Source organism: Aquarana catesbeiana, linkage group LG05 (assembly GCF_042186555.1).
Source record: "Aquarana catesbeiana isolate 2022-GZ linkage group LG05, ASM4218655v1, whole genome shotgun sequence".
NCBI classification, from domain to species: domain Eukaryota; kingdom Metazoa; phylum Chordata; class Amphibia; order Anura; family Ranidae; genus Aquarana; species Aquarana catesbeiana.
This window is the reverse complement of record NC_133328.1, coordinates 175,312,885-175,337,527: the sequence shown is the minus strand read 5'-3', so window position 1 is coordinate 175,337,527 and position 24,643 is coordinate 175,312,885. Positions and strand designations below refer to the sequence as shown.

Sequence of the window (24,643 nt, the reverse complement as noted above, 5' to 3'; positions counted from 1 at the left end):
TTTATGTCACCCCCAATAGGTTACAGTCAACCAAAAATAAGAGCTCAAAGACAGGATATTCTCACCAGATCAACCATGTCGCAGGCCGGCAGCGAAGACTTCACGGCCCCTCTGTCACCTTCCCCGGTCTCAGAGAGCGGCAGAGTGCAGTCCCTCAGGGGATGGACTATCCCCAAACTGACGGCAGAGCTAAGACGCAGAGGTGTGCCCTTCCCCGCCACAGCGCGGAAAGGCGAGCTGTTCAAACTCCTCTTTCCCCCACCAGCAGCAGGACCCAGTACCCAGCAGGCATCCCTCCAGTCAATATCTTCAGCCATCTCACAACTTCACACGATGGTGTCGTCCCTGTCTACCTCGGTCACAGACGTACAAACCAGGGTGGCACTCCTGGAGGCACGACCGGCCACGGCTATCCCCGACCCAACCGCAACCCAAACCTTAACACCCCTTCCTGCAGGTACCTCAGGCTGGAGCCCCATTGTCTACCCCTCCCATTTGGTTCCAACCAGCATTTTGGACGGCAGGGACGTCAACCTGGCCTCTCTCCTTATTTCTGTGCACGATCTGGCAGACATATCGGTGGTCCTTAAAGCCAAAGATCCCAGACTGAACCGCAAGTTATCCGTCCCAGAATTCACCCTGGCCTTTGGCATGCTGAGAGACGTCCTATGCTCAGCCGCCCCCAGCAGAAGGGAAGAGCTGGACTTATACCTCCATACGGTAGTAGACTTGGGCTACAAGTATGGAGGATTTTCCTTTTACGACTACCACCGTTCCTTTTCCGCAAAGGCTGCTGCCAGACTCACACAGTTCCAAACAACAACAAATTGGAGTCTCATGGACACAGAGCTGTTCTGCCGCCATTTTGCCGGCTTACGCTCACCCCTGTGTGCGATTTGCCAGTCCTCCACCCACACTGCCACCTGGTGCGCCAATGCGACAACCAGACGTCCCTTCGAATTTCCCTCTACCTCCGGTGCACTTCAGGGTCAGTCGGCCCCTGAACAAACACCTCAGGTGGACAAATTCGGACGCCCAGTCCGAACCATGGGAGGGGCAGCCATCTGCAATAATTACAATTACGGGTCCTGCAACTTCAGTCAGTGCCGCCTACTCCACATCTGCACCTTATGCCAAAGAGCGCACCCAAGAAACCTGTGCGAAGTCAAACAACAGAAGAGGGCATGACTAAGCCGGATCAATGTCTTATGGCTAGGACTCTACCTCACCTCACATCCCACCCCTCCCTGGCCACCTACCTTATCCAGGGCTTCACAGTAGGCTTTCACACCGGCCTCATTTCACTACCCCACAGTACTTACGAATGTGGGAATCTTCGTTCAGCGGCCATTGACGAACAAGCCATAGATCGGCTCTTACAAGCAGAAGTAGACCGAGAGTACGTCATAGGCCCCTTCACTCAGCCCCCTTTCAGCACTTGGAGAGTCAGCCCTATTGGGCTTGTCAAGGGCAAATTCACAAATAAATTACGTTTGGTGTACGACCTGTCTGCACCTCATTCTTCCCACATCCCCAGTCTCAATTCCCTGATCCCCTCCGAAGAATTCTCCCTAAAATATTCCTTCGTGGACATGGCAATCCAAGCAGTCATCAAAGCAGGTACAGGTGCCTGGCTTTCCAAAGCCGACATCTCGGATGCCTTCAAGCTCCTGCCTATACACCCATCCCTTTGGTGCTGGCACGGCATCAAGTGGAAGGAGGCATATTATTTAGCCACAAAACTAACCTTTGGTTCGAAGAGTAGCCCTTGGCTCTTCGACACATTCGCTCAATCCCTCGCTTGGATACTGGTACACAAGGCTCAGTGCCAAGAAGTCATCCATTACCTGGACGACTTCCTACTAATAGAACCTCCCAGCAAGCCCCCAGGAGACCTCGACAAACTCAGAGTGGTATTCGGGAATCTCAATGTTCCCATCGCCGAGCACAAAGTCGACAGCCCAGCACACAACACCACCTTTCTCGGAGTCAACTTAGACACCTGCACTATGCAAGCCAGTCTCCCCCTCGACAAACTAACCTGCATCAGGGCGGTCCTTCACAAATTCACCCACACCAAAGGGTGTACCAAAAAGCAGTTGCAATCTCTCCTGGGAATGCTTAATTTCGCCATGCGAATTATTCCACAAGGCCGCACCTTTGTGTCACGTCTGTTGAGATTCCTGTCAGAAACACAAGACCCCGATCAGATCCTGAATCTAGACTCCGCAGCAATAGCGGACCTATCTATGTGGGAAGAATTCCTGTCCGCCTGGAATGGCATATCCCTATTTATACCCATGGTGTCGGCCCTTTCACCTCAGGTGGCGACAGACGCTGCAGCTTCCACAGGTTTCGCGGCAATTTTTGGCCACCAATGGTTTTCAGGACCCTGGCCTCAACAGATACTGTTGATACCCGGCTTTACCCGAACATCTTCCCTCTTCAAACTCTATCCCATAGTGGCAGCTGCACAACTCTGGGGTCACCATTGGACAGGGCAAACCGTGGTCTTCACCACTGACAATCAGGCCACGGCAGACATCATCAACAAAGGCAGGTCCAAGTCCCTAGCAGTCATGTCCTTCCTGCGCAGATTGGTACAACTGTCCTTACAGCATCAGTTTAACATTCACTGTGCATTTATTCCAGGCAGATACAATTTAGCTGCTGACGCACTGTCACGTTTTAACTACACCTCCTTTTTCAAACAGGTTCCCGCAGCCGATCCAGTGTCGGCCCCTATCCCCGTCTGGTCACAGCTGACCCTGGACTAGCTCAACATTTACAAGGAGCCACGCAGCTCATCAATCACTCACTCTCTCATAACACACTCAAAGCCTACCAGACAGCTTGGAGGGCATTCAATAAATTCCTCACATCCTGCTGTAAAGGACCAACAGATGTCAAACAGGTACTGGCCTTCACTTCATACTGCCATACTCAGCTGGCCTTATCTTACAATACCATTCGGCTATATCTAGCCGGCATACAACATTTCTTGACTCTTGAAGACCCCACAAAATCTTCACTGTTCTCATCACACGCTATACGAGCCATCCTTAGGGGCATTCAGAAACAACAACCAGTAATCAGCATCAAGCGCTTACCCATCACGGGGCCCATCTTCAGGGAGATGTCGACTATTCTGGCTACTTCTTCATTCGGTCTGCTCCCCAGCACGGTCCTACAAGCAGCCATATATTTGGCTTACTATGGGTTCTTGCGACCTGGCGAGTTCACCTGTAACAGCCCCACAGACCAAGTACTATGCAGACGGCACTTGCTTCGCTACCAAGACCATTTTATCCTTCACCTCGAGGTTTCTAAAACCCAGCAAACAGGCTCTGGAGTAGACATTCACCTCTAGAAAAATAATAACAGCTGGTGTCCAGTCACCGTACTTAACCGTCTCCTGTCACTCCTGCCTGAACAACCGGACATCTGTCCTCTTCTACCATTCCCAGTTAAACCTTTAAGTGCCTGTCAGTTTGCGAAACACATAAGGATACTTCTCCGCAATCTTCACCTTAACCCCAGTCAGTATTCCGGACACTCCTTTCGTATCGGAGCAGCCTCCGCAGCATCCCGCCATGGGGTCCCAGACCACGTCATCAAAAGATTAGGCAGGTGGAAATCAGCCTGCTTCGCCCGGTATATCCCCAATCCTCAAGTAGAGATGGCACAGGCATTTTCAAAATTGGCTCAATGAATAACTGAAAACCAATAAATATTATACCCCTACCTGAATGTTTTTGCCCCCTTATTTTGGCATACCGGCCATTAGACCAAGGCACACTTTCAGGTCCATTTCATATGGTAAGTCCACACTTCCAGCTCTATTTCTGATGGTAAGTCTTATGTTAACTATAAATGTTATCTATGTCCATATCGGACATAGGGCTCCAACCATAAGTAGGAAGGCCAGTATGGTGGCCTGAATTTATGGGAGGAGCCAGGGGGGGTATTTAACCAGCCCGCTCACCTGTGGTGCTTGTCGGTTTCCTGTGCGCGATACCCACCCTCCCTTCCCCATTTCACAGCATTTCTCAACTATTCATTTCTCTTTACAGAATAATCATTTCTTAAACCAGGGTATGCCCCCTTATTTTGGCATACCGGCCATTAGACCAAGGCACACTTTCAGGTCCATTTCATATGGTAAGTCCACACTTCCAGGTCTATTTCTGATGGTAAGTCTTATGTTAACTATAAATGTTATCTATGTCCATATCGGACATAGGGCTCCAGCCATAAATATATATATATATATATATATATATATATATATATATATATATATATATATATATATATACGCTGCGCTGAAAATTATTATACTATATAGCTATACACTGATAATTGTGCAGTGCATGAACAAACCATGCAATATTGCAAATGAATATGATAAAGTGACAGTGTGCATTAACGTGATAATAATCTGTATAGATAAAATTTAAAAAAGTCCATAAAATCTAAATAAAAAGCAATTAATCAAAATCCACAAGGTAATATGAAAGTGCTTCAATGTGCCGTGCAAAATTCACAAAGTCAATTTATAAGTGCTCCAAAGGAAGCTTTCACACTGGATTACTGCACAGATCTGGAAGAAATACTCTAAGCACACCAAGATTCAAATCAAAAAGTAAAGAATATTGGCTTTTTTTCAAAAGGTGAACCAATCCAGGATTCCGGATATACTACTGAACCCTTAAAGCGGAAGTAAACCCATCCACAAAACAGTTTCATTTCCGGCACGTGCCAGAAATGTAACACTACCATTGGTTGTGCTCTCAACCAAACTGTCAAACCATCCAATGGCTGGTGTCATAACTGATCACATGTGCAGCATCATGGCAGTTGTAGATTAAACAGAGGCAAAAATGGCAGCTTCCTTGACTGAAAACGATAGGGGGGTTTAATTACACTTTAAGTGGTTCTAAAGCATGCATTGACCAAGCTTAACAGCAAGGTCACACGCTCTAAGGTGAGCGTCCAATACCTAAGGGGGAGCACCTGAGTGTGAACACAGCACATATATATTTTCTTGGATTTTTTTCACAGAATTCACCGAATCGCATGGAATTTTTTGGAGCACTTATAAATTGACTTTTGTGAATTTTGCATGGCACATTGAAGCACTTTCATATTACCTTGTGGATTTTGATTAATTGCTTTTTATTTATATTTTATGGACATTTTTTTGGATTTTATTTTTACAGATTATTATCACGGTAATGCACATTGTCACTTTATCATATTCATTTGTAATATTGCATTTGCACAATTATCAGTGTATAGCTATATAGTATAATAATTTTTAGCGCATCGTGTATATATATTTTTTTATTTACCCCTGCATGCTATATGAGACATGCGTAACGCTAGCAGCTGATTCAAATAGAGGATTATTGGTTCCAAAGAGGCCTGATTGGTCTTATAGTCAGTGGAGGCTCACAGGACGTTGCAGTAAATTGTCGCACAAACATTTTGTCAGTTCGCATGTTCTGCCGTGAACCTAACCGGGGGGTGTTCGGCTCATCCCTATCCAGCACATATATGACACCTGTGGTCCCACACTTAATGAAATCCCGGATAGGGTATTCCTTCTCTGTGCTAGTAGATGTAAACATTTTTTTCTTTTTATTATTAGTCTTGGCGTGACGGCAAGCTAGGCATTTACCACATGCATAAAAACCTGTCAGTACATTGTTGAACACGTTACTCTTTCTCTGTTTGGGTGGGTCTATGACCCCAGGGGCCAATCGATCTTTTAATGTAGACGCCTTTCTTTATATAAACCCCCGGATGTGCCGGTAGAAGGGGTCCTACTACCCTGTCTCCTTATCCCTCTGTACTAACAGAACAGATAGTATTCTTGGAAATTCTTTGGAAATATTCAAAGAGCAGGATAGGTTATTGACTAGAAATAATTTCAAACCCACCGAGAGAAACGCCTATTTGCCCTGGGATAGTTGTCATCATACCACCTGGCTCAGTAATATCCCTAAGGGACAATTTATTAGGATACATAGAAACTGTTCTAAGACATCTGATTTTCTTGAGAAATCAGATGTCTTAACTAAGAGATATATAGAAAAAGGTTATGATCCTGCCTCTGTATTAATCGACAAGCACAGAGTATTGGAGATGGATAGGGAGTTATTACTACAGGAAGGTCAAAAACGGAGTAACTCTGGGTTTAAATATAAGGTGATTCTTGATTATAATGTACAGTTCAGACAGGTAGAACACATTATTAGGAACCATTGGGATATTTTAATTAAAGACAGGGTACTAGGACCCCTTCTACCAGCACATCCAGGGTTTATATATAGAAAGGCATCTACATTAAAAGCTTGATTGGCCCCTGGGGTCATAGGCCCACCAAAACAGAGAAACTTGTTCAACAATGTACTGACAGATTTTTATGCATGTGGTAAATGCCTAGCTTGCCGTCAGGCCAAGGCTAATAATAAAAAGAAAAAAATGTTTACATCAGCTAGCACAGAAAAGGAATACCCTATCCGGGATTTCATTACGCATGGGACCACGGGTGTCATAAATGTGCTGGAGTGTGGATGTGGGCTCCAGTACATTGGTCGTACATCCAGAGCATTACACTTTAGAGTGGAAGAACATATGAGGAACATTAAAAAAGGAGTGGTCACACAAAGTGTACCTAAACATTTTAAACACACTCATGATAAAAATCTTGGTTCATTAACATTTTGGGGGATTGAAAGAGTAGAAAAACATTGGAGAGGAGGTAATTATATCAGGCAACTTAGTAGGAGAGAATCTGCATGGATTTTTAAGGCTAAGGTACTTATTCGGAGGGGGTTAAATGTTGATTTTGATTTGAATTGTTTTATTAGTGACAGGTGAAATTTATTTAATAATATCTCTTGTGGTCTGTTTATGTATATATTTTGTATTGTTAAGTATCTGGTACTGTGGATTATTAGATTTTAATAACATTGCTGGAAGGAATTGTATTAATTTTTATTTGATTTTCATTTATTTTTATTTTTATATATTTTTTTTTTGTTTATATATATATATATTTTTTATTTCTTTAATATTCTTTTCACAATTTTCAAGATTATTTACATGTTTAATATATTGGTTTTATTATATCTGGAGTAATGTATGACATGGTTAAGATGGTTACGGTGTGGGGGAATAGTGTGCAGGCTCCAATTTATGTTCATTATCTATAGTACATTTATCAAGTCAATTGATCTGGTCGTGTCTCCAGTAGAATTCTGAGTGACCCCTTCCTGTGCACGATATGTACGGATTGGCGGTGTGAGATGAGCTAATTAGCTGTTCACATGTGCTGGGTAATGAAAGGGAGTATATAAGCTTTGGCAGTGATGTGTTAGCTCCACCCCTTATTGAGGAAGTCAGGAAGCCAACGCCCTGAAGACACGCACCTAGGGGGCAGAGCTTGCGGACTGACATCACTCTGTGGCCATCTTGTGATTTCAAGGCTTTACAGCTTGCACAAGCTTATTGTGCTATCCTTCGGAGTGTATCTATTACTTTTTAACCATTAAATTAGTTTTATCAAACAGAAAGCACTATATTTTGCCTTTTTCTTGCATATATATACCTGATGAGTAAAATGATCGGGGTCTTTGAAACCCATTAAAGCGGGGGTTCACCCACACCGCCAAAAAAAAAAAATATTAAAACCAGCAGCTACAAATACTGCAGCTGCTGACTTTTAATACATGGCCACTTACCTGTCCCGGGGTCCAGCGATGTCGGCAGGGGACGCCGAGAACCCGCTCGGTTCTCGGCAGCTGCCGCCGCCATCCTAGGTGGGGGAATCAGGAAGTGAAGCGTTGCGGCTTCACTTCCCGGTTCCCTACTGCGCATGCGCGAGTTGCGCTGCGCGTCCCAAGTGGTCCCCGCTCTCTGCTGGGAGCTGTGTGTTCCCAGCAGACAGCGCGGAGGGACGGGAAGAGGCATAGACTCCCATGGGAGTCTATGCCAGAAGTGGGTGCAAATACCTGTCTTAGACAGGTATCTGCACCCCCCTCCCCCCTGAAAGGTGCCAAATGTGACACCGGAGGGGGGGAGGGTTCCGAAAAGCGGAAGTTCCATTTTTGTGTGGAACTCCGCTTTAAGGAGTCTTTCTGCCTACGGAGATCTTTGTGTCCTGGGTGTACCGGGTGTCTTGATTATCCCCAGAGGGGACAACTGCTGATTTTTGTCCTCTATGTGGTGAGTGGCTTGTGATACCAGTGGTGGAGAGCACTTACCTTTATCTGCACTTGGGGTGGAATACGGCTGGATTTTCTTCAATCAGTCACTTTATGCATGAACTTTTGAGATATATATTCACACTGTTCTTTTTTGGATGATACACATTTATTTTGGGATATACACAATATTTGTTGATTATATTGTTTGAGGATTAGTAACTGTAAACATCTATTCACATGTATAGAGGAGTGTAATATAAGACTTATAACAGGTTAAATGTAAGTACATGGGTTCTTAGGTGGAATAATGGTTGATATAACATGCATATGTTAGCCCTTAAAGTGACCATCACATTTTGCTGTTAATATTAATAATCAAATACATTCCAACATGACTAAAATTATATGAGTCCTAATATGAGTACATCCAACCATACATTTTATTGGCATATAAAAATTATTAAAAATCACGGATGAAACCGTTCAAATCGAACTCTAGCCTGGAATGAAAGTATTGAGGGTATATATCTATCTGGATTTTTTCTGACTGATGGTTCTAACTTTATCACTTCCCCTCCAGGCATTATTATATTTTTCTACGCCACAAAATTTTAGGTGTCTAGGGTCTTTGTTATATACTTGTGCGAAGTGTTTAGAGACGTTGTGTTTCGGATATCCCTTCTTTATGTTTTGTATATGTTCTTTTACTCTGATCCATAGCTCTTTTTGTTCTGTCTACATATTGCAGTTGGCAATCACATTCTAGAACATACATCACTCCTTCAGTGTTACAGCTGATCAAGTCCCTGATAGGGTAAGTTAGTTCTTTTTTGTACCTGTAAATTCAGTCCGTTTAGTATTGTTTTTTTCTGAGTTTCTACATGCATACCAATACTTGCATGGATGGAAACCTTTTCCTGTAAAGAATGTGAATATTTTGTTGGGCAGTGGTTCAATGACGTTTCTCACAATTTTGTCTTGCAGGGTGGGAGCTCGTTTATACACGATAGTTGGTTTGTCTGCTAGTACTTTGTTTATATGTTTATCGGCTATTAATATATTCCAGAGTCTTTCAATTATTTTTTTTACTTGTTTATGCTGGACGTTGTAGTTCAAGATTAATGGACTTCCTTTCATTGGTTCTTCTTTCTTCTTATTGCCCTTCAATATACAGGTGATACTCGAAAAAATGTGAATATCATGCAAAAGTTCATTTATTTCACTAATGCAACTTAAAAGGTGAAACTAATATATGAGATAGACTCATTACATGCAAAGCAAGATAGTTCAAGCCGTGATTTGTCATAATTGTGATGATTATGGCTTACAGCTCATGAAAACCCCAAATCCACAATCTCAGAAAATTAGAATATTACATGCAATCAATAAAACAAGGATTGTGCATAGAACAATATTGGACCTCTGAAAAGTATAAGCATGCATATGTACTCAGTACTTGGTTTGGGCCCCTTTTGCAGCAATTAATGCCTCAATGCGGCATGACATGGAAGCCTGTGGCACTGCTGAGGTGTTATAGAAGACCAGGATGCTTCAATAGCGGCCTTTAGCTCTTCTGCATTGTTCGGTCTCATGTCTCTCATCTTTCTCTTGGCAATGCCCCATTAATTCTCTATGGGGTTCAGGTCAGGCGAGTTTGCTGGGCAATCAAGCACAGTAATCCCGCGGTCATTGAACCAGGTTTTGGTGCTATTGCCAGTGTGGGTAGGTGCCAAGTCCTGCTGGAAAATGAAGTCAGCATCCCCAAAGAGCTTGTCTGCGGAAGGAAGCATGAAGTGCTCCAAAATCTCCTGGTAGATGGCTGCGTTGACCCTGGACTTAATGAAGCACAGTGGACCAACACCAGCAGATGACATGGCTCCCCAAATCAACACAGACTGTGGAAACTTCACATTGGACTTCAAGCATCTTGCAGTGTGTGCCTCTCCATTCTTCCGCCATACTCTGGGTCCTTGGTTTCCAAATAAGATGGAAAATTTGCTCTCATCAGAAAAGAGGACTTTGGACCACTGAGCAACAGACCAGGTCTGTTTTTCTTTAGCCCAGGTAAGACGCTTCTGACGTTTGTTGTTCAGGAGTGGCTTGACAAGAGGAATACGACATTTGAAGCCCATGCCCAGGATCCGCCTGTGTGTGGTGGCTCTTGATGCACTGAATCCAGCCTCAGTCCACTCCCTGTGAAAGAATTTCTGAGTGTATCCTTTATCAATGAATCTTCTTGCTATAATTTCTGCTTGAATCACGTAGTCTTCTAATTTTGTGCAGTTTCTCCTCAGTCTCATCAGTTGACCTCTTGAGATGTTGTAAAGCCATGGGTTAAAATGACAGCTATCTGTCAGCAAATAACTGTTGCTGTCTACTTTCTTGAAGTAGGTCTTGGTTATCAAGTTGTTCTTATCAATCCTAATCTCTAGGTCCAGGAAGAAATTTTTTTCATTACTAATATTCCACATAAGTCGTATGTTTTTTTCATTCTTGTTTAGTTTAATCAAAAATTCTTCCAAGGATTCCTGGTTACCATTCCATAAAATAATTAGTTAATCTATAAACCTTTTATAAAATACAAGTTGTGTTGGTTGATTTTTGGTGTTTTGCTTCTTCCTTCCATTGTGACATGAATGCGTTGGCAATGCTGGGCGTAAACTTAGCTCCCATGGCTATCCGTGTTTTTTGCTCATAGTAACTTTGGTTATACGAAAAAGAATTGATTTTCAAACTGAAATCTAGACATTTAATTTGATTTTTTCTCTGTTTGCATATTAATCTGCTATATTCTCTAAGAAGCCACTTAACTGCTTCACATGCTTGGTGGTCCTGTATAATGAGGCAGTGCTTAGAAAAGGTATTCACACCCCTTGAAATTTTCCACATTTTGTCATATTACAACCAAAAACTTAAATGTATTTTATTGGGATTTTATGTGATAGACCAACACAGAGTGGCACATAATTGTAAAGTGGAAGGAAAATGATAAATGGTTTTCAAAATGTTTTACAAATAAATATCTGAAAAGTGTGGTATGCATTTATATTCAGCCCCCTTTACTCTGATATCCCTAACTAAAATCTAGTGCAGGGATATGCAATTAGCAGACCACCAGCTGTTGCAAAACTACAAGTCCCATCATGCCTCTGCCTCTGGGTGTCATGCTTTTGGCTGTCAGAGTCTTGTTATGCCTCATAGGACTTGTAGTTCTGCAACAGCTGGAGGTCTGCTAATTCCATATCCCTGATCTAGTGGAACAAATTGCCTTCAGAAGTCACCTAAATAGTAAATAGAGTCCACCTGTGTGTAATTTAATCTCAGTATAAATTAGCTGTTCTGTGAAGCCCTTAGAGGTTTGTTAGAGAACCTTAGTGAACAAACAGCATCATGGAGGCCAAGGAACACACCAGACAAGTCAGGGATAAAGTTGTGGAGAAGTTTAAAGCAAGGTTAATGTGAAAAAAGAAAACTAAAGCGCTGATGTGGATTCTCTATAAAATAACAAAACATCAAAAAGAAATGTGTAAGCTGCAACCAACCAATTAGTGCTGTGACACCTGTTGCTATAGATCAATATAAAATATGTTGGTGCGCTTGTCAAACTATCCCCATCTGTTGGAGTGGTGCTTATATATAAAATCCTAAACCATAACAATACCCTTAAATGCAATGTTGGGGTGGTGCTGCGCTGATCCTGCACTGAGCAGAAAATTGTATTAAAGTGATAGTGCTAATCAAGTATGGTGCTAAAATATACACACTAAATCGTAAATCGCAACTAATGGCGATGGCAAAAACAAAAATTATAAATAATATGTGACCAATCCTACATAAAAGACAATTGCAAGATAAATTGAAAGTGCAGAGTGCAAACACAATAAATACAATTGGCATCAGTGAATATCCATAATCAAGAAATTAAAATGTGAAAATATCAAAGAGTGCAAAATGCTGTAGGAAGACACCTTCCTATATAAAGTGCAAGGTATACAGTGTGAACAGTATAATCCTGTGCGTAGCATGCACACAACAGGCATACAGTAAAATCAAAGTGACTCGTGCAATGACAGATCCACGTGACTAGTAATTCATAATATCCAAAATAAAACAGTAAGTGAACATAGACATATGAAAGTCCTCCTTCACAGATAGAAGAAAGAGGATAGAAGAAAGAAGATAGAAGAGAGAAGAAGCATTTAAATAAAGAAATTGTCAGAAACTGTCTCTTGTCATTTTTAACATTTTTGACACTTTTGTACCCCCTTACCATTTCACACAGGGGGGAGGGCCGAGATCTGGGGGTCCCCTTGCTAAAGGGGGCTTCCAGATTCCGATAAGCCCCCCGTCCGCAGACCCCCACAACCACCGGGCAAGGGTTGTGGGGATGAGGCCCTTGTCCCCATCAACATGGGGACAAGGTGTTTTGGGGGGCTACCCCAATGCACCCTCCCAATGTTGAGGGCATGTGGCCTGGTACAGTTCGGGGGGGGGCGCTTTCTCGTCCCCCCTCTTTTCCTGTGGCCTGCCAGGTTGCGTGCTCAGATAAGGGTCTGGTATGGATTTTTGGGGGGACCCCACGCCATTTTATTTTTTACATTTTGGCGCGGGGTTCCCCTTAAAATCCATATCAGACCTGAAGAGTCTGGTATAGATTTTGAGGGGGACCCCACGCCATTTAAAAAAAAAAATTTGGCCGGGGTTCCCCTTAATATCCATACCAGACCTGAAGGGCCTGGTATGGAATTTAGGGGGACCCCCCACGTCATTTTTTTTTTAAATTTTGGTTCAGGGTTCCCATGCGTTTTTATCAATAAACTTTTATGTGTATTGTCGGACCAGCAATTCATTAATAGCCACGAGTAGTTTTAAATTACTTTTTTTCCTTTGAAATGTAATTTTGCTGTCAGACTGTTCTAAACACGGGAAACATGCGCCCCTTTACAGGCATACTATAGACACCCCTAAGGTACGAAATTTAAAGGAATATTACACTTTTATTGTTTCACTTTAAGCGCTATTAAAATCACTGCTCCCGAAAAAACTGCCGTTTTTAAAACTTTTTTTGCATTGATCCATGTCCCCTGGGGCAGGACCCAGGTCCCCAAACACTTTTTATGACAATAACTTGCATATAAGCCTTTAAAATGAGCACTTTTGATTATTCATGTTCCTGTCCCATAGACTTTAACGGTGTTCGCGTGTTCGAACAAATTTTTTGCCTGTTCACATGTTCTGGTGCGAACCAAACAGGGGGGTGTTTGGCTCATCCCTAGTCAGAGCTGATGGGAAGATGGATGGAGCCAAATACAGGGCAATCTTTTAAGAAGATCTGTTAGAGTCTGCAAAAGACTTGATACTGGGACAGATGCTCTCCATTCACAAATGCTCTCCATTCAATCTGACAGAGCTTGAGCAAAGAAGAATGGGCAAAAATTTCCCTCTCTAGATGTGCAAAGCTGGTAGAGACCTCCCCAAAAAGACTTGCAGCTGTAATTGCAGTGAAAGGTGGTTCTACAAAGTATTGACTCAGGGGGGCTGAATATAAATGCACACCATACTTTTCACATATTTATTTGTAAAAAATGTTGAAAACCATTTATCATTTTCCTTCCAGTTCATAATTATGTGCCACTTTGTGTTGGTCTATTACATAAAATGCCCAAAAAATACTTTCAAGTTTTTGGTTGTAACATGACAAAATGTGAAAAATTTTAAGGGGTATGAATACTTTTTCAAGGTGTATAGAATGATGAGACATCCGCAGTTGCTGGTAAGGTTTTGCCTTGCAGATTAATATGCAAACAGAGAAAATATCTAATTAAATGTCTGGATTTCTGTTTGATAAACATTTATTGGTATAACCAAAGTTACTACAAGCAAAAAACTGGGATAGACATGGGAGCTAAGTTTGCACACAGCGTTGCCAACGCATTCAAGGTGCAATGGGAGGAAGAAGCGATACACCAAAATTTACCCACACAACTTGTATTGTATAAAAGGTTTATAGATGACCTAATTATTTTATGGAATGGTAACCAGGAATCCTTGGAAGAATTTTGTATTAAATTAAATTAAACAAGAATGATAAAAACATACAACTTACATTGAATATTAGTAATGAAAAATTGACTTCCCAGACCTTGAAATTAGAATTGATAAGAACAACTTGATAACCAAGACCTACTTTAAGAAAGTAGACAGGAACAGTTATTTAAAAAATGGATAGTTGTCATTTTAATCCATGGCTTTACAACATCCCAAGAGGTCAACTGATGAGACTGAGGAGAAACTGCACAAAATGAGAAGACTACATGATTTAAGCAGAAATGATAGGAAGAAGATTAATTGATAAAGGAAGAGCCAATGAAAGGAAGTCCACTATTAATCTTGGACTACATTGTCCAGCACAAACAAGTAAAAAAATTGATTGAAAGACACTGGCATATAGTAAAAGCCGATAAACATCTAAACAAAGTACTAGTAGACATCTATCATATACAAGCTCCCACCCTGCGAGACAAAATTGTGTGAAACGTCATTGAACCACCGCCCAACAAAACATTCACGTTCTTTACAGGAAAAGGTTTCCATCCGTGCAAGTATTGTTATGCATGTAGAAACTTAGAAAAACTCAATACTAAATGGACTGAATTTACAGGTACAAAAACAAGACTAACTTACCCTATCAGGGACTTCATCAGCTGTAACACTGAAGGAGTGATGTGTGTTCTAGAATGTGATTGACAACTGCAATATGTAGACAGAACAAAGGGAGCTCTGGGACTCAGAGTAAAAACATATACAAAATATAAAGAAGGGATATCTGAAACACGTATCTAAACACTTCGCACAAGTACATAACAAAGACCCTAGCCACCTAAAATTTTGGGGCACAGAAAAATATAATCCTGGAGGGGGAGTCATGAAGTTAGAACCATCAGTCAGTAAGAATCCAGATGGATATATACCCTCAATACTTTCATTCCAGGGGGCCTCAATGTAGAGTTCAATTTGAAATGTTTTATCAGTACTTTTTAAGCAATTTTAAATGCCATTAAAATGTATGGGTGGATGTACTCATATTAGCACTCATATAATTTTATTCATGTTGGAATGTATTTGATTATTAATATTAACAATAAAATGTGATGGTCACTTTAAAGCGGACCTTCGGTCATTTTTTCAACTTTTCAGCTATTAAATCTTCTGCCCTTGTTGTTTTAACTTCGGATAGTAAATTTTTTTTCTCTGCCAGTAAATACCTTATACAGCCCACTTCCTGTTTCTTGTCTGGTAAAAATCCTAGGCTTATGACATCATGCACAGCTCTCTCTCTCATTCTCCTGAGAGTTTGCCAGGAAAGGAGGGGGGATGAGTCATAAGAGGGCCAATGAGAGCTGCAGGGCTGCAGAGCTGGAGGTGTGCCTCCGTGTAAATCCAGGAAGTGAACAGGCAGCAGCTTTAGCTGCCCACAGTTAAAATGGTTGCAGCCAGACTCAGTGGAGGGAGATTTCTGCAGCATATTTGGCAAGTACAGAATCATAGTATATATGAAATAATATGCAAAGTGGTTGGAGGGAAGATTCAGAATGACAAAGATGTTTTTATTACAAATTATGTGAGAAGACTGCAGTTCCTCTTTAAGGGCTAACCTTTGCATGTTATATCAGTCATTATTCCACCTAAGAACCCATGTACTTACATTTAACCTGTTGTAAGTCTTTTATTACACTCATCTATATATGTGAATAGATGTTTAAAGTTATTTCAGCATGATAGTTATGTTTCTTGTATCGTTAGAATAGGGACCCATTGTAAACATCACTACTGCTTCTGGAGTGACCGATGTGGAATATTTAAAACTCTATACAGCATCGATTGGATTGTACTCTATTGACACATTTCAGACAAACGTTATAGTAGAATATGAACGTAATGCTTATTGGAACACATAAAGCCATCAATCTCCTAAATATGTTCATAACAACAACTCAGTCACTGGTCTTGTTTAAATTACGATATACACTGCACTACAATAAAATGGCCCCTGTTGGAGATATCTCTCCAACCTCTATAGGATATATTACCAGTAGAGATCACATCAAAAATGTCTGCAATATGTTTTCAATGGAAACCACAACAAAATGGCCACAACACGATTTCCGGCCTATATCAGATAAAGGGCATCTAACACAACCAATCCGGTTTCCCTGATTAAGTCACGTGCCGTGACATAACGTGTAGGGCATCCCGGACTGGAAGTGATGTTGGAAACCTGTATGCTGCTTTGTGTTTGCACATAACCAAGCATTTTTTACCAAATTTAATGTAAGTTACTATTTTTTTAATAAATACTTTGATTTTACCTACTACACTATGGGAGGTTACTTTGCTTTACCTTACTATATGGAGGGAGCCTTAAAGGGACCACTACCAAGGAGTATCCTAATACATCCAAACACATCTGATAGACCTTGAATCAGGCTAGGATCAATGGAAAATTGCCCTAAGCCCTACTAGGTTCGGTGGAATATCGCCATGGGCAGGGGCGTAACTAGAAATAGCAGGGCCCCATAGCAAAATGTTGTATGGGGGCCCCCCTGCAAACAGCCCCCCCCCACAGCTTCCCTAGTGTCAATGCAGCGTGACCTGTGCCCAATGCAGCGTGACCTGTGCCCAATACAGCGTGACCTGTGCCCAATACAGCCTGGTCTGCCTGTGCCCCATACAGCCCCACTTATGCAGAGGAAGAGGCAAGCCACCCGGATCAGCAGAGAGCGGGATTGCCCGCTGTGATAGCTTTCATTTGAATTTCCTGTCTTCCCCGGGCTCATCGTCACATAGCCCCACCTCTTGGCCCAACGCCTTTGATGCTGTCACATGTCCCGCATTGGATCGGCGTTCTGTCTATCAAAGGCACGGGCCAAAAGGTGGAGCTATGTGACGTGAGCCCCGGGAACACTGGAAGTTCTAATGAAAGCTCTTACATCGGGCAATTCAGCTCTCTGCTGATACGGACAGCTCGCCTCTTCCTTTCCTCTCTCCCCTGGCTGGGAGACTGTGCCAGCTGTGCTCTTATCCTCACTGGGCCCCACTCGGCTGCGGGCCCCATAGCGCCCCGCATGGGTCGCTATGGTGGTAGTTATGCCCCTGGCCATGAGCATTGTAATCAAAAAGTGTGTTTGATTACTCACTGAGGTAAGAGTTCTGGGAGCACAGATGTGTCACAAGGATGTTTATATATGTTCACACGAGAAGCACCTTATTTTGAAATAATTGATTACTTTAGTCACATCATCGCTGGAGAATGAACTGTTACACACATTGAAATATATATTTGCACCTTCTATGCACTTTATATGTTATGATATACTTCACAGGATATGAAATGTATATGATTTGTTGATACACATTATATGTTTGAGTTTGCGCAGCATTTCATACGCAATCTTTGCATAACATGCTATTTAATGCAAAGCACTGCAGCACATAGAAATACATACTATATGTACAATATACATAAGTAAAATAAAAAAGGGGGAAAAAACACTTAAAAACTATTCAAAAACACATGCGGTATGGTGTTAATAAGCCCTAACACCTAACTATGTACAGTAAAACCTTGGTTTAAGAGTAACTTGGTTCGAGAGCGTTTTGCAAGACAGCCAAAATATTAAATAAATTTTTACTTGATATACAAGCGATGTCTTGATATACAAGTAGCGTCATGTCACAACTTAGTATAAAAGAGAAGAGAGGCACCTCTAAGTGTAGCAATATGGTTAAATTTAATGAAGGTACATCATTTAGCAACTCACATGGCTGATGATTAAAACAGACACATCTAAATATGCAGGCATCAGGGGTAAAGCTGTCCACATAGAGCATCCTCCGCACCGCCATCAACGTCAAGCCTCGCTTTCAGAATACTCTACTGCAGGGTAGTCTTCCCAGTCATGATTGCAGACGGACAGCAATGAGAGCCGGTGGTGCAGAGGACAGTCTATGCGGACAGGTTTACCCTGGATGCCTGCATACTTAGATGTTACTGGTTTAAGCATCAACCATGTGAGTTGCTAAATATTGTACCTTAATTAAATGTAACCATATTGCTACACTTAGAGGTGCCTCTCTTCTCTTTTCTACACTGTAGCTCCTGATAGATTTTGCTTCTAATCCTCTTGTGGAGGCTGCCATTTGTGGATGGATGTTTAATGGTTACATAACCTATCATATTGCTATAATCTTTTTATATGGACTATACTGAAAGACCTATGAATAAATGGTTGTGGAACGAATCATCTGAGTTTCCATTATTTCTTATGGGGAAATTCGCTTTGATATACAAGTGCTTTGGATTAGAAGCATGTTTCCGGAACGGATTATGCTCACAATTCAAGGTTTTATTGTAATACCCTAGAAGAGAAAAGAGAAAAAAGAGAGACTCCCATCATGTCACACAGAGCATGGTGGTCCCATCCCTATTAATTGGAACAAAGAAGGTAACCCCCTCAAATGGGACTTTGACAGACCACCCACTCAATAATGAATAAAATATCATCTTTTAATGATATAGAATAAAAAACATATAAAATCTACATATGACAGGAATGCACAATGTGTATCACATGGAGAACAAAACTATACACATAAACACCATACAGTGTAAATGCCCTAATGCCCGACGCCTTTCCGATATGAAGTGTTCAAATGCTATCCTCAGGGGCTGAGGGTTCGAAAAGTTTTTTTACATAAATATCGATTCCAGTGTAATGATTCCATGTATAGGCAGGCACTGAAGATAATAGAGTCCGTTCTAGTATTGCATGGCCGTCAGACTGTGAATATTGGGCAGATTTTTAAGTGCATGGTGTCTGCAATATCCTGTAATCTATGCCAATGTAATTCCCATAGAGGTATGGGGGACAAACAGTCACTGGAGCCTAGAATATCAGCTGAATGACCAAAGGATGAATATCCAAATGTCCCTGGAACGGTGTATCTTGCAGGTGTCTCAGTCGGGCGTGTGGCCGTGCTGTCACTTAATCCGTGCCTGGCTACTGTAATACTCTGGTACAGGGCTCTATTTACTAGAAGCAATGATGGGTGTACTGTCATGCCATTGCGATGAGAGGTTGAGAAGTTTTATTCATACAAATCCTGTATTATGCATGTTTTTTTACATACTTATGCCGCATACACACGAGCGGACATTTCGACCGGACTGGTCCGAAGGACCGAATCCGGCGAACAATCCGACCATGTGTGAGCTCCATCGGACCTGCAGCGGACTTTTTCGGTCAAAAATCTGACGGACTTTAGATTTGGAACATGTTTCAAATCTTTCCGATGGACTCGAGTCCGGTCAAAAAATCCGCTCGTCTGTATGTTAGTCCGATGGCTGAAAACCCATGCTAGGGCAGCTATTGGCTACTGGCTATCAACTTCCTTATTTTAGTCCGGTCGTACGTCATCACGTGCGAATCCGTCTGACTTTGGTGTGATCGCGTGTAGGCAAGTCCGTGTGTTCAAAAGTCCGTCAGAAGTCCGTCAAAAGTCAGTTGAAAGTCTGTTGGAAAGACCATCAGACCAGTCCAGTCAAAAAGTCCGCCCGTGTGTACGCGGCATTAGATTCAAGAATAGAATATCTTTTTTTTTTTTTTTTTTTTTAACAAAAGAATTTACCTCAGTGGGATGGAATATGATATTGTCGATCTTAAAATCACCATGGACAAGACACTCTTCATTGTCATTGCTTGGCAAATTATTCATAAGCCAGTCAGCTAACTGGCTCATTTCAGGGATATCAGTGTGTGCAGCCCGGTCATACTGCTTCTTCCATGTGGTTACCTGAAATGGATTTACAGAAAGTAAGCCGGTGTGACATACAATACCATTACATCCAACCCTTGGAATAGTGCATTTGCTGAATGTTAAGATCAGGTATACAATAAGAGTAAAGTTAGCAGAAAAGCACCTACCTACTGTATATCCACCACTGTTAAAGCCTAACTTCCCCCAATGCTGGGACAAGGACCCAAGGTGAAAAGGCCCCTCTTCCCCCATAAGCTATGAACTACTTCAGCAACACAGTAATAATCACATTACTTCACAGTCCCTAGACAGCAGGCGATCCATTCGCTGGAATGTGGGCGGACAGCCAATTTCATCTTACCAGCAGTCAATTTCATCCTGATGACATGGCCCCTTGTCCTGCACCGATTACAGACCCAATGACATCAATGGAAAGGGTGGCAAAAAGACCAGTGGGAGACTAGCATAAAAAAGTGACCTCAGTGAATGGTCATCATTACTAGAACCAGCAGAGAGGAAGATTGTAGAACTGTGGAGTAACATCAGTAATACTCTGCAGTAACCCATACCCTTACATAAATGAGTAATATCATAAAATAGTACAAGCGCGCATCCACAGGTGATGGTTTGATACAAAAAAGTGTATGTGACACAATGAATGTATAAGTGTAGGATAAGCAACAATGTTGCTATATCAGATAAGATATGCAAACACAGATCTTGACGTGATAAGTAATAAATAAATAATAAATAAATAATTACAAAATTGAGTGTAACCAATTGTGATGTAAAATAAATTAATAAGATTCAAACAAATCACAAACTAAACGTCCTTGTAGATCCAAAAAAATATATAAATAAATGAAATATATATAAATAAAAGTCCCAGTGTGTAGTGAAAAAATAACAGCCACAATTCTTCAACACTTGGAAAAAATATCGATGTTCTTCCAGCCAGAAATCTGTTTTAAATAGCCGCTTACCAGATATGTTGGACCTCAGATTATAGAGATCATATAGGCCCGGTGCATTAGCCTGCCGGCAGCGATGGTTTCCACCTATACTTCAATCAAGGAAGAAGGATGTCCTCATCTGATTTCAACGACCAGAGGGCAGGTACTCAACAGCTCAGATCCACAGGTGAAGAAAGAGTATTACCCTCAATTAGGGTTTTCTTTTCAAAGACCGTCCTGAAGTTTTAACCCCTCAGTAGAGATAAAAAGGGGGAGACTTCATAGTGCAGATGTACTCAAGGAGTTTTTATTAAAAAGTCACTATATATTCACAGCAATTAGTCACAGCAAATTATCACAGCAAGCTGGAAACTGTAAACTTTATATCCAAATCACACGGCAATCAAGAGGATCAAAGAACCGGATAAAAAACTAGCTTCAACTAGCATGAAAGGCAGCAGAGGATTGAATCAGCTGACTGTATACGTCTCCGTTTCCAGTGGATGCCTGTTGAGGGGAAACGCTTCGGGTGGAGCAAGTGGCTGTAATGCTATCACGTTCTTTTTTCCTATGGGAAACAGGAAGATTGGGACTTGGAGTGAGGTGGGCAAATGAGGCCAGTGGGTCAGTCACCGTAAAAAACAAGCCAATTTATTTGTACATAGTAACATGATGACATAATGGTGATCCCAATATAGGTTGACTGTCACATCATATACAGATACACCCTGATTGGTACATTGTAAACATTCATAACAAGCCCCTAGGAACGGCTACAGGACGAATGGTATAAAAGGTGAAATATCCATAAATTGCATAACATCACAAAGTAGATAGGTAAAAAACTTTTTGATTTGTAGACCCAGTAAAAGGGGAAGTGATTATTGGGTGCATGTTGTAAGTCCAACGCGTTTCGTGTATCAAAACACTCTTCAGGGGCGATTAAGCACCAATATCTAAGGACAAAAAAAAAGGAAGGCTATTCTAGGTGGATGAAGTACAATATGCATGGTGAAAAGGAGACAAAGTAAATATGCATATAGGGGAGGCAGGAACGCCACTGCCCTAAATGGATACTCACGTGCCGATGGGGTGTAAACTCCATCAGGTGCGCGATCACAGGGCCACCAACTATGTCAGGTCCGGGAGCTGAGGGAGGAGCTCAAACGAGGGAGGGAAAAAGGGCCAAGCACACACAGGAATCCCCAATGAATGGTATGTCCATACTGTAGGTGGCTGCGGGTGGTGATTCTGTAGTAATGAAAGTGCTGTATGAAAGGTGAGGCCCCAATTTCTAGAGCCCCCATCCCCAACACATACATGAATGCTTATGCAGGTCAGCTAGTTCAATCCTCTGCTGCCTTTCATGCTAGTTGAAGCTAGTTTTTTATCCGGTTCTTTGTTCCTGTTGATTGCCGTGTGATTTGGATATAACGTTTACAGTTTCCAGCTTGCTGTGATAATTTGCTGTGACTAATTGCTGTGAATATATAGTGACTTTTTAATAAAAACTCCTTGAGTACATCTGCACTATGAAGTCTCCCCCTTTTTATCTCTACTGAGGGGTTGAAACTTCAGGATGGTCTTTGAAAAGAAAACCCTAATTGAGGGTAATACTCTTTCTTCACCTGTGGATCTGAGCTGTTGAGTACCTGCCCTCTGGTCATTGAAATCAGATGAGGACATCCTTCTTCCTTGATTGAAGTATAGGTGGAAACCATCGCTGCCGGCAGGCTAATGCACCGGGCCTATATGATCTCTATAATCAGAGGTCCAACATATCTGGTAAGCGGCTATTTAAAACAGATTTCTGGCTGGAAGAACATCGATATTTTTTCCAAGTGTTGAAGAATTGTGGCTGTTATTTTTTCACTACACACTGGGACTTTTGTTTATATATATTTCATTTATTTATATATTTTTTTGGATCTACAAGGATGTTTAGTTTGTGATTTGTTTGAATCTTATTAATTTATTTTACATCACAATTGGTTACACTCAATTTTGTAATTATTTATTTATTATTTATTTATTACTTATCATGTCAAGATCTGTGTTTGCATCTTATCTGATATAGCAACATTGTTGCTTATCCTACACTTAAACATTGATTGTGTCACATACACTTTTTTGTATCAAACCATCACCTGCGGATGCGCGCTTGTACTATTTTATGATAATTTAGGGTCTTTTGTATTTTGGTCTTACACGAGCAGCTGCACCGTGTGTTCTTTATATATGGTTAGCACAAAATACACTTTCCCAATATAAATGAGTAATAGATCAGAGGGTGGAAGGCAATGTTAATTTATTTTATATTTGCTTGGAGAAAGGCTTTACATTAAGATAGCCTTGAACTGACATTGCATGAAAAAAATAATTAGATTAAGCGCAGTGTTAATTTAGTCGACTAAAACGACTAAAACATTTTAGTAGACTAAAATGACTAAAACATTTTAGTCAACTAAATTAATACAATTTTAGTCGACTAAAATACGACTAAAACTAAAACAATTGAGATGACTAAAATACGGCTAAAACTAAAAGCCATTTTAGTCAAAAGACTAAAATGAGACTAAAACAAAAATGCCATTTTAGTCCTAAGACTAAAATGAGACTAAAACTAAAATGCCATTTTAGTCAAAAGACTATGACTAAAACTAAATTGCAATTACTGAAATGTACTGGAGATTTTAGACGACTAAAACGTAGGACATTTTAGTCGACTAAAATGTACTGGAGATTTAGTCGACTAAATACAACTAAAACAATTGCAGAAGACTAAAATGGGACTAAAACTAAAATGCCATTTTAGTCCTAAGACTAAAATTTACACTGTTTAAGAGTACAATCTATGTACACTTACCACTTTGTAAAGTAAATTAAACATGTAAAAATATTACTTGTGGTATGTTTTTACATAGAGAGCTTGTCTCAACCTAATAAATGTTGTTGGTTTAATTGTTCTTTCATAGAATTTAATATTGTATATAAATATTTTATAATTACTATTTCCAGCCAGCAGATGAGCTGCTTTTCACTTGTGTATCTGACTAACTTTACAAGCTTTGATGAAAAAACAAAACAAAAACTAAAACTACAAAGCACTAATGTACAAATCAAAGGAATAACTCCTACTCCCTTACTGATTTTTTTATATCTCAGTAAAGATCCTGAATTAGAGAAAGATAGTGTCACAGGTACTGTGTTTTTTTTTCAATACACACATTTAAATAAACCAGAATAAAATATCCATTTAAAGCTTAAAGAATAAGTTCATCTTTTGTAGCATGTTACACCTATATTCAGGGTGTAACATGTTAAAGATGAACTGGCCTCCGCTCCCCCTGATCTCCTGTTTTGACAGCTAGCAGAGGATCTTCTCCCCCCGCTAGCTGTCACAATCTAAACAAAAACGCGGCCGTGCAGGGCTCCCCCAGCCCAGCCGTGTCATTCATTTACAGTATATACAAACAGAAAAAAAGGTGAAACCCCCAGGTGCGCCTCCACCATATAATATGAGATGGCCACTTACCAAAGGAAATGGATTATAAGAGTCATAAGCGCTGTATGATAGAATATCTTTAAGACATCAACCCTTTTTCCTTTGCAGCGAGGCACAAATACATTCGCATCTTTTTTCCTGTGTCTTTCTCC

At 41.1% G+C, this 24,643-nt stretch overlaps 1 protein-coding gene across 4 annotated transcripts in view; it reads right to left on the bottom strand.

The window, feature by feature from the left end:
• The window catches only part of LOC141144573 (acyl-CoA dehydrogenase family member 11-like), a 386,002-nt gene that overhangs the window by 260,088 nt on the left and 101,271 nt on the right, over positions 1-24,643 (bottom strand). For all 4 annotated transcript variants that reach the window (XM_073630369.1, XM_073630371.1, XM_073630370.1 and 1 more), the window contains exon 5: positions 19,905-20,069. In XM_073630369.1, coding sequence (XP_073486470.1) covers positions 19,905-20,069 — 165 coding nt within the window. The remainder of the gene's footprint in view (positions 1-19,904; positions 20,070-24,643) is intronic.